Here is a 17,285-nt window from a genome sequence, read left to right as displayed (position 1 = left end):
GGTCAAAACATGTACCGATGTTCTGCTATTTGTAGTTATATCATAGGTATATCTTAATTTTTTTGGAGGTAGTTAAAAATTCAGCCTCTCTTGCAACTTGACACAGGAACACAAATCATTGGTTCAGTTCCAAAGAGTGATAAAGGAATCTATAAATTTTGCATTTACAAGATCCTGCAACGAAGGCGTTGTAAGTTACTCTTTCTGGGCACCGCAGGTTCAAGCAGCACCGACGTAAAGGAAAACCGAAACCTGGACAACGTGTCCTGCAAAGACGGGGTGGGAGTGGCTGAACAGCTCCCCAATGGCAGTGGCCTGGGCAGTCGAAAGCGACCGCTAGAAGAGGGAAACAATGGCCACACGCATTCCAAGTTCCGGGCTAAGAAGCGCAAGAAAACGCCGGGCCCGGTCCTGCCCAAGAACGCTCTGATGCAGCTGAATGAAATCAAACCAGGTCTACAGTACAAACTGCTGTCTCAGACAGGCCCGGTGCATGCGCCAGTGTTTGTCATGACCGTGGAGGTCAATGGACAGATGTTTGAAGGCATGGGCCCAACAAAGAAGAAGGCTAAGCTAAACGCAGCTGAGAAAGCGCTGCGTTCCTTCGTCCAGTTCCCCAACGCTTCAGAGGCGCATCTGGCCATGGGCCGAACGCTGACAGTGAACACAGACTTTACATCTGATCAAGCTGACTTCCCCGACATGCTCTTCAACGGCTTTGAGACGCCAGCCGCGCCGGAAGAATCCTTCTATCTGGGCTCCAACGGTAGCAGCTCCCTAAATTCACTAGGGGAGTATCCACTGCCCACACCACCTGGCAGTATCCTTGTCCAGCCCCCACTGCCCCCTCCATCTGCATTCAGCTCGCCCTCCAGTGGCAAAAACCCAGTCATGATCCTCAATGAGCTTAGGCCGGGTCTCAAATATGACTTTGTCTCAGAGAGCGGTGAGAGTCACGCCAAGAATTTTGTGATGTCAGTAACAGTGGATTCACAGACATTTGAAGGATCAGGGCGCAACAAGAAGCTGGCTAAAGCCCGGGCAGCGCAAGCCGCCCTGTCTGCACTGTTCAACATGCAGCTAGACCAGACACCATCTCGGCAACCCATACCAAGAGAGGGATTGCAGCTTCACCTACCCCAGGTAAGAGGTTTCTTTTTTGAATTCAAACAGCCAAAGAAACACATCATCTAAGGATTTTCTGATTGCATCATGCCTTTAGGCTCTTCATTATACATTTATATCTGCAACAGACTTGTTATTAATACCCTTATTATTAAAAAAAACACATGCATTATCATATCTCATTATAAAAATATCAGATGCACCAGTGGGTATCAGTTACACAGGACTGTTTTATAATGCATAAGGATAAACAATAGGCTCGTGCTTCCTCACATACTGTTCCTCTTAATGCTTGCATAGGTCATGAGTTACATTGTGGGGCGATCAATATGAAGTCTTGATTTTGAGAAATTGCAGATAAGAATGTTTATTGCTGGAAGAATTCAGAAAATTCTGCACTGTTTTTAATTCCAGGGAGCGATAGCTGATCCTAGATCTTTTCCATTTCATTACTTGCCTTTGAGGGAATCCAACTCCATATCAGGCCAAATTTGTCTTTGTTAAGTCAGTTGTTGTCAATTGCACGTAGCTTTAAAACTCTAATTAAAATTGCAGAAGTGGGAAAGACAGAAGTCTAATCACTTAATCAAAACTGAGACTGGTTTTGGAAGCAGACGGACGTGTAAAGTTTCAAAAAATCAGCTTTTCTTCCAACACTACATATTGGCCAAAGATCCTTGAATTAAAGGCTGTTGATAAAATAACTTGACTAGTGAACTCATTCCACTGTAGCTTGTTGAGTTCAAATTGATCTGCCTGTCAAGCTCTTGTTGTTCTGCGAGGTTATCGTTGAACTCTCATTCACACCAGGTTAGCAGAGACTAAAGGAAGGCGGTACCTTTAGATGCCGCTGTAGAGGTGACTGGCAGTGTGTGAAGAGAGATAACACAGGCAGCGAAGCTAATCAGCACGACACACTGTCAACAGTCCCCTCCCCGAAGCCGCCTCCCTTTTCTTTACTCGCGCTCTCCACATGTCAACTGTTTCGTTCAGCAAGCAGCCCGTTTTAACGATAGCGTCCCCACTAATTGCTCTATTAATTCTCTGTCGCTTGATATTTAATTTCTGCAGCCTGTTTCCATCTGCCATGGTATAATGGGTCATGTGCTGCTGCATAGAAACTCCAAACAAACCCAAAAAAATAATGATAATTTTTTTTTTTTTTAGAAATGATTCAGTATGCAACAAAGAAAATATTAGACAGTAGCTTATTACCAAACCATTCTGGACATGTTTTGGTGAAATGCGGAGGAAAGATGTGTATTTTTTACACCCCTAGAGAATAAAAGTCACAGATGACCTTGGCGTTCGGAAAAAGTCAAATGGTCTGGCTACGAGCGGGTGACTCTGAAGTAGCAGGGAAGTAAAATTGGGACTAATTTTCTTAATTTGCGATCACCCAGCCGTCATCTCTCCTCATGCTCGTTGTCATTTTCCATCACATTAGTGATGAATAAAGAGCAGCTAGGGGAGCTGTGTCCATGAACAGAAGACTTGTGAAGTTGTCACATAACTTGGACTCGATTTTTAAACCTTTGTGGGGTGTCGCCGAGCATCTGTTGCTCAGGTTTGCTTGTTTGCTTTGCTCTTCTTCCTTTTTTTTGCCGTGTGATTCACTGTCACGAGGGAGATGGTAAATTATAGCTGTCAGACAGAACTCAAACAGCGTTGCTTGAAAGATGGTTAGGTATACCTCAGGGGGTCAGCCTAGTTTCACTTGTTGCTGTTTCAACGCTCCGAGTGCTGTTTGAAGCCAAAGCTAACACTGTGACAGGTACACAGTGCTCTAGGGGAGGATAACATCAGACATGCTTTGTAAGCTGACATATCTGACACAAGCTCGTGTTTGTGTGTCTGCATGTGTGCATGGCTTCCTGTTGTTCTGTCTGCCTTTGTGTGTGTGTGTGTGTGTGTGTGTGTGTGTGTGTGTGTGTGTGTGTGTGTGTGTGTAATTCCAGGTTCTGGCTGATGCGGTCTCTCGCCTGGTTGTGGATAAGTTCAGTGAGCTGACAGACAACTTTACGTCCCCGCATGCACGGCGAAAAGTGCTGGCAGGCGTCGTCATGACAACAGGTAAGAGTGGAGGAAGAGATTATTGGCACGTTTGTGCACAGCAAAGGCTGTTTCAGAGCATCATCAGAGGGAATTTTGTGGTTATAAGCCCAGAAAGGCATATTTACTGGATGCTGGATGCTCATAGTAAACATGTTTTTTTTAAAACCAGAAGGTTCAGGCTTCAAAGTGCTCTAAATGCTCGCTTATGGTTTTTCTGTCTCACTTAGAGACGATATCCCTAATGTGGTCATCTCAAACACTAACCTCAAGCTGTGAGAACAGAAACTCCACCCGCCTGCTGTTTAAAAGATACATTTACAGATGAAAGTTTGCTTAAAGAGAAGAGGGCGGAGTCAGTATACCTTCTTTCAGACCAGGAGGAATAGAGGAGCTGCAAAAATGCCAAGGGAATATGGAAAGGCTGTATTTTGAACAGTGATTCATATGAAGCTGCTCTGTTAGAGTAAAAGAATAATAATGAGCGTGGTAGGTCCTGGTTAAGATTTTTTTATTATTATTATTTATATAGCACATTTAATTACAACAAGAGCGTTGACCAAAGTGCTGTACAAGAATACAACGTACCTAATAAAATAACTTAGAGTATTAAAAGCAAACACCAAATATGAATTAACAAATAACTCTCATGCTGTATTAAAAGCCAGTAAATAAAAATGCGTTTTAAGATAAGATTTAAAAAGATTGACAGTGGGAGCCTGTCTGATGTGTAGGGGTAAATTATTCCACAGCTTAGGCGCTACGACTGCAAATGCTCGATCGCCTCTATGAACCAGCCTCGACCTTGGTACAGCTAAAAGCAAAAGATCACTTGATCTAAGAGATCTAAAGGGGGTATAAGTCTGCAGGAGTTCAGATAAATACCCGGGAGCCTGTCCATTCAGGGCTTTGTAAGTTAACAATACAATTTTTAAGTTAATTCTGAAGCGGACAGGGAGCCAATGAAGAGAGGCGAGCACCGGGGAAATGTGTTCACATCTTTTAGTACGTGTCAGAAGACGAGCTGCAGCATTCTGGACCAACTGCAGCCTTGCCAGGCAGGTCTGGCTGACTCCAGCGTATAGGGAGTTACAATAGTCCAGCTGGGATATAATGAAAGCATGAAACGCCCGTTCAAAGTTTTTAAAAGATAAAAATGATCTCACCTTAGATGAAAGCCTCAGTTTGAAGAAGGACCGCTGTACGACTGAGCTAATTTGTTTTTCAAAGGTGAAATTTCTGTCAGATATAATATCAGATTTTATATTTGTATAGCCTTATAATGTGTCCTTGATTATGTATGTTTAATCATATGTGACAACTTTAATAAGTTTGACATCTGCTGTTTTGTATCAGCCTTCAACCAGCCAGGCAGTACTTCAAATATTTAATGTAGTTAAGTAAAAGCATTTAAGAATATAGAATATATATTAAGAATAATATCATAAAAATGCAAATTTAACATCCATTTGTTACTATTTTAAAAACGTTTCCACAAAGCTAGGCAACACTGCTGATAGTTTTTGCCATCTGAAGCAAAATCGTCCTTTAAAACAAAATACAAGACTGCATATTCCCAGACGCACTCTCCTGTAGCACGCATTACAGCAGACGCTGCCCACCTGACACCGCACTCGCACAGTCTGTAATTTTGATTTGCTTATTTATTTCTTGCCTCAGAGCATAAGCCGACCGCAGCCGAGTGAATATGTCAGTTTTATTTATGTTCTTCTTTTATTGGAATTTGAGCTGTGAGTATGTACCGAATGGTGGTTGTTTATTTATTTATGGGGTTGATCCCCAACAATTTTAAATTGTTTAAATCTATACAAAAAATTATTTTCATTTTTTTATATTAATGTCTGCGTTATTAATTTGGAGCATTTAATAAATTTTAATTTCTTTTTATTTATGGTCTTCTTGAACTTTAGGAGAAAGATTTTAGTTATCATGATATATAGCAATAGCGACTGATATGAAAAAAATCATTAAAAATTGCCCCACCTGTATAATAACTATATAATAAAAATATTCAGTTAATGTATATGTGTGATGGTTGTGCATATATTAAATAAAAAACAGTAATTTAGCTGTCTGGCCTCCACCTTTACTGTTTTATCTCTTGCTGCTTTTGTAACAGTGTTGTCGGATGCAGGAGGGAGCTGCTTTCAGCTGGAAACAAAACTGCGTCCATGAGTTATTCAGTACCAAAAAGCAGACACAGTCCCAGAAACGCTGTGGAACGTTTAGCAGCTGTATTAGGTAGATAATTCACTCAAGGTGACAGACAGCAAAAACAGCTAAAAGAGGCTGAATTCTGAAATGGGAATCTTATCCATAGCTGAATTTTTGAAACAGGGTATGAAAACCAGGCTCAAGTCCAACATTTTTTCTGTTTTATGTTTCTTCAAATTTCAAAAGATTAACATGAAAAAAAAATTCATGTATCCATCTTTTTATTTTCTATGAATTTCTTACTTAAAGAAGTGAAACTGTGTCCATTCTTTGAATTATTACGGTTTAGTAACGACACAGATGGAGAAGTAGTCACTTGTAGCACATTCAGAAATGATTTAACTTCTAATAAAAAAACTCCACCAGGTTTACAAGACACCGTCGATCAAACGCAGTTCACACATCGTTATCACCGCAGGCCAAAGACAGGAAGGTTCAGCATCATCCCCTGGGGTGCGTTGCTGCTCAGCTGAGGGGGGTTCCCCTCATTGCCGAGAGGCTTGATGAGGATTTGGGGCACTTTTTATTTCATGCATCAGAAACAGTTCGATAAACTTTCCATTTTTTAGACATAGTTTTGCGAGATATTTGGAGACAGTGAAGTTAAGATAGCAAACACTGGAAATACTGGAAAGCTAAATTGTTCATGATTGCATCACTGTTTTCATGCGCAGCTGGGATTCTCAGCGTTTCGCATGCCGCGCCACATTGACGTGTTATCCTGACTACACGGTCCTTTCTGCCTCACTCTCAAACTACAATTCCCCACCAATTACTGCTTCAATTACACGTCCATGCCGTCACTTTGCCTATAGCATAAACACAGTGACAAGGACATTAAACCTAATTAAGCTCATCATGTGGTTGCTACAGTAACAACTTATAAGCTAGTGTGTAGACGTTTGCAGTGTGACTTCTCGAGGGCGTAAGAACAGAATTTATAGTGTTTGCATTAGGAGCACGAGCCCTAATACGGCTCTGTCCTCCAAACAGGCACAGATGTGAAGGAAGCACAGGTCATTTGTGTCTCCACGGGAACCAAATGCATCAACGGTGAGTACATGAGTGACCGCGGCCTGGCACTCAATGACTGCCACGCTGAGATAATTGCCCGACGCTCGCTCATCAGGTACCTCTACACTCAGCTGGAGTTCTTCCTCAGGTCAGTGGATGGTGTCAATCTGTTTATTTTTTTTGATAATCTAATTAAATCCTGCAGCTCTCTGTTCTTCTTCTAGACTTTGAATGTCCATTTAAATACAGGTTTTGTGACATTTGTCTGCCTCTGTTTCAATTTCTCATCGATCCGTGGTTATAGCAACAACAAGGAGGACTACCACAAATCAATATTTGTGCTGTGTGACAAGGGAGGCTACAGGTTAAAGGATAACGTTCAGTTCCACCTCTACATCAGCACCTCTCCCTGTGGAGATGCCAGGATTTTCTCTCCACACGAGGCCGGAGTGGAAGGTACGCAGCCCCCAGTTTAGTCTCGTCCAGCTTAGTATTCAGTGTTGACAACAGGTTTTTGTTTTTTTAATTTAATTAAATTTGTACGTTTTCCTCTCGTGCTTCATTTCAATTAATTAGAATTTTACTCCACTGTCCAAATACACATTACAGACACATTTAAACAAGGCAGTAGTAATTATAGCTTTTTGTCATTCTCTGTCTGCCGCTATCAGTCTTTCTGCCACCCAGCACACCCACACTGTCTGTCTGATTAACCTCCCTCTTACTCCTGTCAGAGAGTCTTCCGTTGCACATGGCAGGCTGAATAAAAAACAGCCACATTCAATTAGTCACTGAATAGATGGCGCCTGCTGGTGGAGCAGCACAAAACTTTGATAACATAATAATAAATAACGGGTCACGCTGGGTGGGAGCCGTTTTTACTGCCGGTAGAATAACTGACTGTGCCAAAAATCACTCCTGTTTACTATACAGTCCATTATATACTTAAGTTTCACAATTGTATGTGTCAGAATTCTCAATGAGGAAGTCTGTCCACCATTAAGTGCTCACAAAAAACTCTACAGCTGAATAAAAAATTAATGTACATGCCAAGGATGCCACTTTTTTAAGCTGCAGTGCAAAAACACTGAATTTAATACATATGGTGGATCAGTGGTGTAACAGATTTCCACCAAAGCTTCTGTTTGAGGAGGTAGATTTTTGTATATATTAGCATGGAAATGGGGAAAGTATTTTTTTTGGCATTTGAGGTTTTATGTAACTTTTTTTTATAACCTTTTTTCACAAAAACACAACAACAACAGACAAAACTTCTGTTTTAAAGTGTGTGAGTCAAAACCTTTACTCACACTTTAAGAGTGTAAACAGGCAAATGCTTTATTCATCCCAACGGATGGGATGTAAAAGGTGCCAAAGCATGCAAAACTTTGTTCAATAAAACACATTTAAAATCACAGAAGAAGAAGGTAGCTTAAAAAGTTTAATGTTACACTAAAGATGGAACTCGGTTAAATAGCAAATGCAAAAAATGGTAAATGGCCTGCATTTGCTTAGTCTCTAAGGACCCCAAAGCACTTTACACTACATTCAGTCATCCACCCATTCACACACACATTCACACACTGGTGTTAGCAAGCTACATTGTAGCCACAGCTGCCCTGGGGCGCACTGACAGAGGCAAAAAAACAGCAATTCAGTAAATCTAAAAACTGTGGTAAAGATTTACACACTCTAACCGGCTTTACACGAACCAGTTGTATATGCAGAGGACGGCCTGGATCTGTTAATTATCCACATCCTATCACAGCCATGCTCAGTTGGATAAGCGCTACATCAGCTGATGGAGGAAAGTTTTTCATGTTCCCGAAAATGTCAAAACTTTTAGGTTAACACACAAAAAACAGATTTAATTTATTCATGATAATTTATTCATATTTTCTATAAATGCCTGCAATGGCTGAATCGATCCACCAGTAACACGTCTGGGATTAAACCAACTGTCAGTCGCAACTAGAGCCATCGTTTCTTTTCACGGCTCAGATTAATCTTCCTCCCAAAAAGTCCCGGAGCCAGCAATGTTCATACTGTGGTCCAGGAAGTGTGAGCGAGGCAGCATCTCACTACAGCAGACCGTGAAGCACATCAGACTACACCCACAGTGTTGCCCCTGGGTCTACTCAGCAAGTTGTTCATCTTATTGTCCAAACACCTCACATTCCCCATGATCATCCCTGAAACTGTTCTGCAGCCCAGTCGTTTCCTTGGAAGCTCCTCTGGGATTTCAGGCCTCGCCGCAGGCCATCAGTGCAAACAGCTCGTGGAGATTTACATTAACAAGAGTCTAATATAAGGAAAGAAACACAAGTAGGCTTGCAAAACCTGACTTGACAAGACTTGATAAAGGAAAGGTTTGCATTAAATCATGAAAATAAAAGAAATTCAAAGCAAAAGAGAGCTACTGCAACAGGTCCCCACTCAACAGCGTTTCCTCATTTTTCCTGCTTTTTAACTGAAGAAAAGTAGAATGACACCAAGAAACAGATTCACCCACACATTCACTTTCTTTAATGTTTCCTAATCAAACAAACTGTATCACTCTATCACCAACAGATTTAATGTTCCAAACATCAAACGAGTGTCACATAAAACTATATAAAAGAGTAAATTAAACTCACACTCCTCTCTTCCTTTATGTGCTTCTGCTTATGTGCCACCCAGACCAAGGAGACAGACATCCTAACCGGAAAGCGCGGGGTCAGCTGAGGACCAAAATCGAGTCCGGGGAGGGCACCATCCCTGTAAGGTCCAGCAACACCATCCAGACCTGGGACGGTGTTCTTCAAGGGGAGCGATTACTCACCATGTCCTGCAGTGACAAGATTGCGAGGTATTTTGGGATAAATTGAGTTCAGTTGTCAATTCAATTCAATTCAATTTTATTTATATAGCGCCAAATCACAACAAATGTCGCCTCAAGGCGCTTCATAGATACAGAGAAAAGCCCAACAATCATATGACCCCCTATGAGCAGCACTTTGGCGACAGTGGGAAGGAAAAACTCCCTTTTAACAGGAAGAAACCTCCGGCAGAACCAGGCTCAGGGAGGGGCGGGGCCATCTGCTGCGACCGGTTGGGGTGAGAGAAGGAAGACAGGATAAAGACATGCTGTGGAAGAGAGACAGAGATTAATAACAGATATGATTCAAATATGATTCAGTCATATTGATTCAGTCAGTTCTTTCTGTATATTTAATATTGGCTGTTTTTTCTCATAACATTTAAACTAGATAGCTGTTTATATTTTTCCCTTCACGCTATATTAGGAGCCCTTCTAAGATTTCAGAAAAATCACGTCCTATCTGAAGAATTGTTCTGTTGCTTGCTATTATTTTAGGATTCATTCATTCACTCCATTCATCAGTACCGGGCCACTCCTGAATTCAGCAGGGGTGTGTGTCAAGGATTTGGAGAAAAAAAAAAACCTTTTAACTCAGTGCTGTTCATCAAACAGGGCCAACTTGACTGAGGTTCCAGGTTTTTCTTCTGCACATCATTATTCCCGTGTAGAAACCTAGTTCGGTGCCAACTTTCTCATTTAGTTCCTGTTTTTAAGAAAAAAAGATCTTTTAATTTTGAAGGCAGTCAGTTAGCACGACTCCCCAAGCGTCTATGGCTTAAAGTTTACCACATGTTCAGAGCATTTTTTTATCGGTCACAGCGATGAGTCCGCGGCCCAAGCATGTTTGGCTGCCCGGTTACATGAGAGCGGATTGTGTCGATTTATTTTTAGTTTCCTATTTACGTCCAGCCATTGTGTGTTTAACATGGTTATTGGCATTCAGTACAAGTCACTATTATTCGTCCTTAGAAATATTCAGAAACTCTGTTTCTAAGTACAAAGTACAAACCGAGGAGCCTCTCACGAATAAAACAGATAAAACAATATAAATAGACCAAAATATCAAAGTACACTTTAAAGAAGATTTTTTTCTTTTTTTGTCACAATTAAATATGTTAACTTCTATTTGTGTAACTTTTAGAGCAAATGTGAAATCAGTTTTCTCAGAACTGGAACTGCGACTAGTACTACACTGGTTTCTGGCATGAAGGAGGCTGGAAGCTGAAGGTTTAAGTCAACACCGTCAGAAATGTAAAAAACAGATGCTTCTACACGTCTGTACAAACCTACAAGTCTCCTGTTATACAGTATATGTGATTCCAGGTCACTAAAGATGATGAATTATATTAATAGAAACAATTCCATACATCGTGGACATATTGACAGAAATGTCAATATCAATAGAGTCATGCTCCTGCAGGCTTTGTATTACCCGTTGGGTTTTCTCCCATTCTTAGACCGATATGATGATTGAATTGCTTTCTGTGTGTTATTAGAAACCTTTAGTTTAGCGAAGGCTACATAAAGCAACACGTCATCCTTCAGCCCTGACCAGATGTGTTACATGAGACTCTTTTCAGGTGTTTTATTTTCCACTGCTTCAATCGACTGTACAGCGCTTTATCTTTGCTTTGTCCATCCACCATGCCATTTCGAGCCTTCCCGGGGTGTCAGGGACAGCTAAATTGATATACTGCCCCCGGGGCCATCTTTGCAGACACATCATAGCATCTTTAGTCTGTGTCCGTGTTCAAGGCAACACTCTGCCTCTCTTGTGATGAACGGTGAAGCTTCTCCATAACTCCTCTCGTGAGCCCTCCTCCTCTTCCTCTCGCTTTCTGTGCCCTGGATCATAATATTTTGCCCGAATGGACCGAGTGATTGAATGCTGAGTGTGTATTTGAGGAGGGACATGTCTACTGACTGGCAAATGCTGTTCGCACTACGTGAGCTGCCCTTTCACTGTGTGATTTACATTTTATGTGGTGGTCCATCGTGGAGGGATCCAAGTCAGTAGAGGGCAAAATAAGGTGGAAGTTGGACGTTTTTAAGTCTGACTAAATTTTTAAAGTTGACACGAGTTACAGATCAGTGCTGAAATCAAGAAGCAGAAAAAAATGCATGTAAGCAATTAAGGTATGAGTGTCTTTCTTCCACTGTGAGAAACTATTATGCACGACTTGCGGCGCGACCTCCTCATGACACGCTATTAGCCGTGTCAGAAATCCTCCACCCACCTGCCTCTGTCCCTGCGTGAGTGATAGTTAGCAACAGGGCTGCCGTTCAATGCAGCTACTGACGGGCAGGCTTTGCCCCGTGCCCCCAGTGCTCCTTCGTTACACATTGTTTTCGCACCTCTCATTTTACTCTGATTACACGGCGTCATTATGAACGAGCCATTCTCTGCCTGGTGTCTGTCCTTTGAATGAGTTCATTAGCATAAAGGCAAATTGTTCTCTCAGTTTTCCTCTTTTCTTTTGTTTTTGCTGTAACAGCTCATCACGTGTGCTTTCTGACCTACTCTGACCCTGTTCTCATTTGAGTGTGTACAATCTGTGTGTGTGTGTAGACGCACAAAGCACGGTATTGGGGGGAGAAAAAAAAGCGATAAAGAAATACAGTGATGTTTGACAGGAATGAAATTGAATGCCTCTCACAACATAACTCTGTGTGAGCTCGCTTGATTGTTGTGGCTTTTTACCCCATGTGTGTATGTGTGTCCTTCAGAGGGTATACAGGTGTATATGTGTCACCGTGTTGCTGTGATGAAACAGCATGAGTGTGTGTGCGTGTGTTGCAGCAGTTTGTGTATTGCACAGAATATTATAAAGCTGTTTGACTGGGCTGAATGTGTGAACGTGTGCTTTACTGCTCGCAGCTACAGTGAATTTAGATATTTTATTTTGCCCTCTCGCCGTTCCACACACGCCTTCTCACAAACGCGCACACAGAATATTGCATACGGAAACAATGGACCCTCTGCGTAGCCTGCGGTCTTTTGCATGTGTGCATATTATTCTTGATTGTTTTGGGTTCACATTGGTAATTTCACAGACTCTCAAACAGTCTGCCTGAAGTAAAAGGGAGAATGAGAAGAGCTAGCCAGCCCTCATTTTGTAATGTTCTCCTAAAGACAAAGGGTAGTGATACTCACGGTTTTTCTCTCGACATCAGCGAATGCAACAGGAACACCATCACCAGTGATGAAGTTGTCCAATTAAGTAGCAGCATCACTTTTGTAACCAACACTTTTGTTCATTAGGGTTTTTTGTGCCTTGTAGCTGTGTTGTCAAAAACCTTCAGTATCACGAGTCATCATTGTAACTGATGTAACTGATGATGGTGTTCCTGCAACACTATCACAGTATAGATGCTTTGTTTTGAGTATAAATATAGACTATTGGTCCCACCCTTATTATCATATTATTGGACGTAATTACTGGTACGCCTCATCTCACAAACATCCTGTTAGTGAACTCGACTGGACTCTAGAAGATACATTAAAGGTGTTTTTGATGCTGCTGGAGAGCACAACACAAACAAAATTAGGTTGACAAAATTATTGTGACTGTGCAATGAACGTTCAGTCTCAATGCCTTTGAAATGTTTGCTTCGAAGGCTGAGACTTGGTCTGCAACCACTCTCAGCCATCTGCAGAGTGACTTTAATGCATCAGGACATTTCAGTGTGATATAAGTTTGAGACTGAATTGGGTCAAAGTGGCAGTTAGAGATTAACCCTTTAAAACCGGTCGGAGCAGCACGCTCTGTTTTGCATAACTATTTTTAAATCTAGGTAGATCTGCAACCACGTGAGCTAGCGCAATAATTTTTTTTGCATATGAAACCGGAGGAGTTGTACTTACATCTTATGCCATCAGCTTGTCCTCGGTCACAGTTTCCTTCCACATATAGCTTTGCAAAAACTGCATAAAAAGCGCTTGCAGCAACAAAAACATAATATTCCAGAAACACGCTTTGCCGATCCGATCAGCTGTTCATAACACTTCCTACATTGGATTAGACGTCAGCGCGAACTATCACATGTCCGCCATGACCTGCCCGAAACCGGAAGTGACGTCATTTTTCGCGGAAATGTAGTTTTTTACCATCAGGACCTCATGAGCCTATACTGGTGATTTTAAAAGTTATGTTTGACTTTATGACTTTCTGTGTCGTTTCTGGGATGCTTAGGACTCATATTGCACTGCTGGAAATAGTTTATTTTGATGCATATGCTGCTTTTTTGCAAATTTGCATTATAATATTTATTTTCGTTTTTCCTGCAGTATATAAAAAATGGTGTATTTCAAAAATAAAACTATGAAGACACTCAAAATAAATTTCCTGTGGTGGGAAACTATTTTGTGCAACTTTTTTGTATTTACAGTTTTGAGGGATAAGCCTCTTAAATTTCTCTAACTAGAAATATATGTTAAAAAAACAAAAACGACTTTCAATTTTTTTGTAGTTTATTGCACTTTTTTGCAATTTATGTAATTACTATGCACTTAATTCATATATATTATTAAAATCTAGGCTGTAATGGTTGTATTGATGTATAGCAACTTGAAATGCTCCCAAAAATGGCTCCACAGCATGTAAAAATATAATATAAGCTCTGGCGGACTTGGTTCTATGGTAGGTCTTAAAGGGTTAACTGTGATAAATATGTGTAAATTTCAACTCTGTTGCCGTTTCTTGCAAAGCTGCTGTCGTGTACACACACACAAATTCACCTTAAAAGCTTTCGTTCAGAATCTCATAGATCTGACATGTTGCGCACAAGTCGTGCCTGTCGCTGCAGACCGGTTCAGTGCATTAGTAATCTGTCTCTGTATAAAAACTGGATTAGAGATTATGGTTTGCAGTTTTATACAAACCATCACCAATCTGTCTCTTTGCAGATAGGTTGCCTCCCACCAGGTTGCACTGTGCAGTCGAGTCCAGAGGTTGAGGGTATTGCATGCAACTATTTGCTATCGGTCACTGTTCATAAACTAATTAAATACAGGGACCGGGCAATCACCAAATATTCCTAGTAACGAGGTTGCTTCCCTAATTTTCCTGTGGTGTGACTGAAACATGGACACCAGTGTTATTTAGTACTGGATTTAATTTCTCTGTCTTAAAAATGAGCTTTTCATTCATCTAAATAGTTTTAGTGATTAAACTTTAACAGGAATATTTTGAGGCCAAAAAGACAAACCAGCTGCTTTGCTGCTTCAACATTACCAAATAGTTTTGGAGCATTAGACCTCATCAAACATACCAAAGCAGTGAGTGAAAGCAGAAGTAACCTGTCAGTGAAAAGAGCCTTTTTCTTTGATTAAACATTTCAAATGTTGCAGATGTATGTCTTTGAATTCGGTGGGTTTGGAGCTGAATGCAGTGTGCACGGTCTGGAAAGCAGGTAATCACTGGGTTTTCAGCTTTCGATGGGATTTGTTGACAGATAAAATGCACTGTATAAGATGCCAGCAGCCTTCAGCACCACCTTTCTCTAACATTTCCCACATCTGTTATTTTTCTTCATTTTTCTCGCTCTCGCTTTTTCTTTGCCTTCACACCCTAACTGACTCTTTCTCCATCTACCCAGAGAGAGAGAGTTAGAGAAACTTCTCTAACTTTCTCTCTCTGGCTCCTTATGTATTTGTCTTTCTGCGAGGAGGGCAGGCACTGCTTCACAGAGCATGTAAATAGGAGAGTGACTGGGGAAAGATGGCTAATGGCACAGCATGGAAATAAACAGAAGTTTGGGGAAAATGGAATTGGATACCTCACACTGTAGATAGCTGTAGGACGTCAGATAGGACTCAGTGTTCATGTACTAATATGCAGTATTAACTCTGTTTTTGTGTGTATTCCAGTCAGCCTGTGAACATTACAGCGATGTGCTGCCTGTTCACTGAAATCCTAAAACTGCCTCAATGATACGTTGAAGTTGTTGTGAAGCTCGTGTGCTTTTCTCTCTGCAGGTGGAACGTGGTGGGCATCCAGGGCTCCTTGATGAGCTACTTCACAGAGCCAATCTACTTCTCCAGCATCATCCTGGGCAGCCTTTACCACGCAGACCACCTCTCCAGGGCCATGTACCAGCGCATCGCAGATATCGAAGACCTGCCCCAGCAGTTCACCCTCAACAGGCCTCTTCTCAGCGGTAAGAGCCCTCGCCTTCTTCGATGTAGATGAGGTGGGAAAGTAAGAAAAGTGCATCATCAAGTTTTCTTCTGCAGATCTCTGCTGTTATAGATCAGTCATCACGATTTCACGGGTTGAGAGGATCACTGTGTTAATCTTTACCAATCGACCCGCAGCTGTCTAAATATCAAAGAGGAAGATTTTAATCGTAAGCAGTAAACACATTAATTCACCCCGCTGGTCAGTCAGTCCCACAGGAACAGGAAGACAGTTATTGCTTTTCTCCTTTTGTTGGATCTGAGCTGACATTTACCTAGTTCCTGTGGAATTTGAATAGCTTTATCATTTTGTGTAAATTTTCAGCATTGGCTTGACCTTTTAAAAAGGCCATATAGACCAGGACTCCTGCAGTGTTTTCTTCTCTCTCTCTCTTTTCAACTTTCTATTTTTAGATGCAGAGCATGCAGTCTTTGTATTTTGGTTGTTTTTTGTAAGACAATGCTGTGTTTGAGGAAAGATGAGTCTGCTTTCCATTTGCATTTCTGCTCCACTTTTTCCACTTAATATTGTTTTTCATTTAAAATATTGTATATAAAGACATTTGCAAGAAGTCATAAATTATTATGTAAATGTTTGGCTCCAGGCCTGCTTATTTACAGTTGCTTTGAAGCTTATAAATGAGTATTAGGGCCGCATTAAGAAAAAAAAATGTATTGTTAATTTTGAGAAAAAAGGTGGAAATGCGGAGAGTTCCTGCTGCTGCTATACTCTCTACAAAATGCCTTGTGTAGGCGAGTTTTTCTGATATAACATACATCCTTTTTATTGCATGAGGGCGTACCTGTCGGTATCCCTGCATTTGTTCTTTCCCAGCTGTTTCATTTTGCAGACGTTTGGCCAACTCTTACAAGTTTGTGTGTTTTTTCCTTCTGATTCAGCTTTTTGCAACATCTTTTCAACGTCCTTGAACTCATTATCTCGCTCTGTTTATGTGCTAAGAGAGAAATTATTTCCTTGTTACTAAAACGGATTCTAAAGTACGATTTCAATAACTCATCTGCACAAAGCCTTTGGCCGTGGCAGCGTCGTAGAAGCTCCTTCTTTCCACATAAATGCAGTTTCCAGTGACAGCAGTGGGCTCTTTCTGAAACACTGGGTCTTTAATTTCAGGCTGAAGTAGACAAAAGACACACAAACAAGTTTTTATTTCAGACAGTGAACCACAGTCGCCGCTAACATTGTTACGTAACTCATATAATTTGGCAAATGTGGAGCTGCTATGAGAGCATGACCAGCTTACAGACGATGTTTATTTATACAGAGATTTATTGGTTTGAAAAAATAAATCTTTAACTAGATTTCAAAAGTTTAATCCATTCATCGCTCCTTTTCTTGCAATTTTTCAGTTTCAGAAAAAAAAGCCTAAAGTCCAGTTATGGTTATAGAGTTACAGCTATCACAGATTTTGACAGTTGCCAAATGGGTTAACCACTTAAGCCCCATGCCCCGGGGGCAAAAAGGAGGAGATCACGTTTAATCGGTTATAACGCGGGTTGAGAAATATAAGTCCAGACATGTGTGGTATCCATAGAAACCTCAGAATCTCAGCTAAAATGTTATATTACCCATTTCTACAACCACCAAACACACCGAAAACAAGCCGTGATTAAACGAGCAGTTACGTAAATGCGCAGAAGTCCGTTAAACAAACAAAACCGAACCAGAAATTCTTCAGATTTCATGTAACCGGCTAAAGATAGGTTAGCTTCCAGGGCTATCACTGACTCCACACACCAAGTTTCACCACGATCAGACCAAAATTCACTGAATGAGCCACAAAAAAAGACCACAAAAACACA

The 17,285-nt window shown here is 41.1% G+C and overlaps 1 protein-coding gene across 9 annotated transcripts in view; it reads left to right on the top strand.

Moving 5' to 3' along the window:
- The window catches only part of adarb1b (adenosine deaminase RNA specific B1b), a 137,107-nt gene that overhangs the window by 111,886 nt on the left and 7,936 nt on the right, over nucleotides 1–17,285 (top strand). For 8 of the 9 annotated variants that reach the window (XM_085135212.1, XM_085135209.1, XM_085135211.1 and 5 more), the window contains 6 exons: nucleotides 218–1,143; nucleotides 3,084–3,198; nucleotides 6,406–6,574; nucleotides 6,731–6,882; nucleotides 9,106–9,274; nucleotides 15,264–15,445. In XM_085135212.1, coding sequence (XP_084991338.1) covers nucleotides 218–1,143; nucleotides 3,084–3,198; nucleotides 6,406–6,574; nucleotides 6,731–6,882; nucleotides 9,106–9,274; nucleotides 15,264–15,445 — 1,713 coding nt within the window. Of the gene's footprint in view, nucleotides 1–217; nucleotides 1,144–3,083; nucleotides 3,199–6,405; nucleotides 6,575–6,730; nucleotides 6,883–9,105; nucleotides 9,275–15,263; nucleotides 16,910–17,285 lie in introns of all 9 variants that reach the window. The other variant, XR_014869771.1, reaches the window with a different exon arrangement.

This window comes from Neolamprologus multifasciatus, chromosome 16 (genome assembly GCF_963576455.1).
Source record: "Neolamprologus multifasciatus chromosome 16, fNeoMul1.2, whole genome shotgun sequence".
NCBI classification, from domain to species: Eukaryota; Metazoa; Chordata; class Actinopteri; order Cichliformes; family Cichlidae; genus Neolamprologus; species Neolamprologus multifasciatus.
This window is presented reverse-complemented; position numbering and strand designations above follow the sequence as displayed.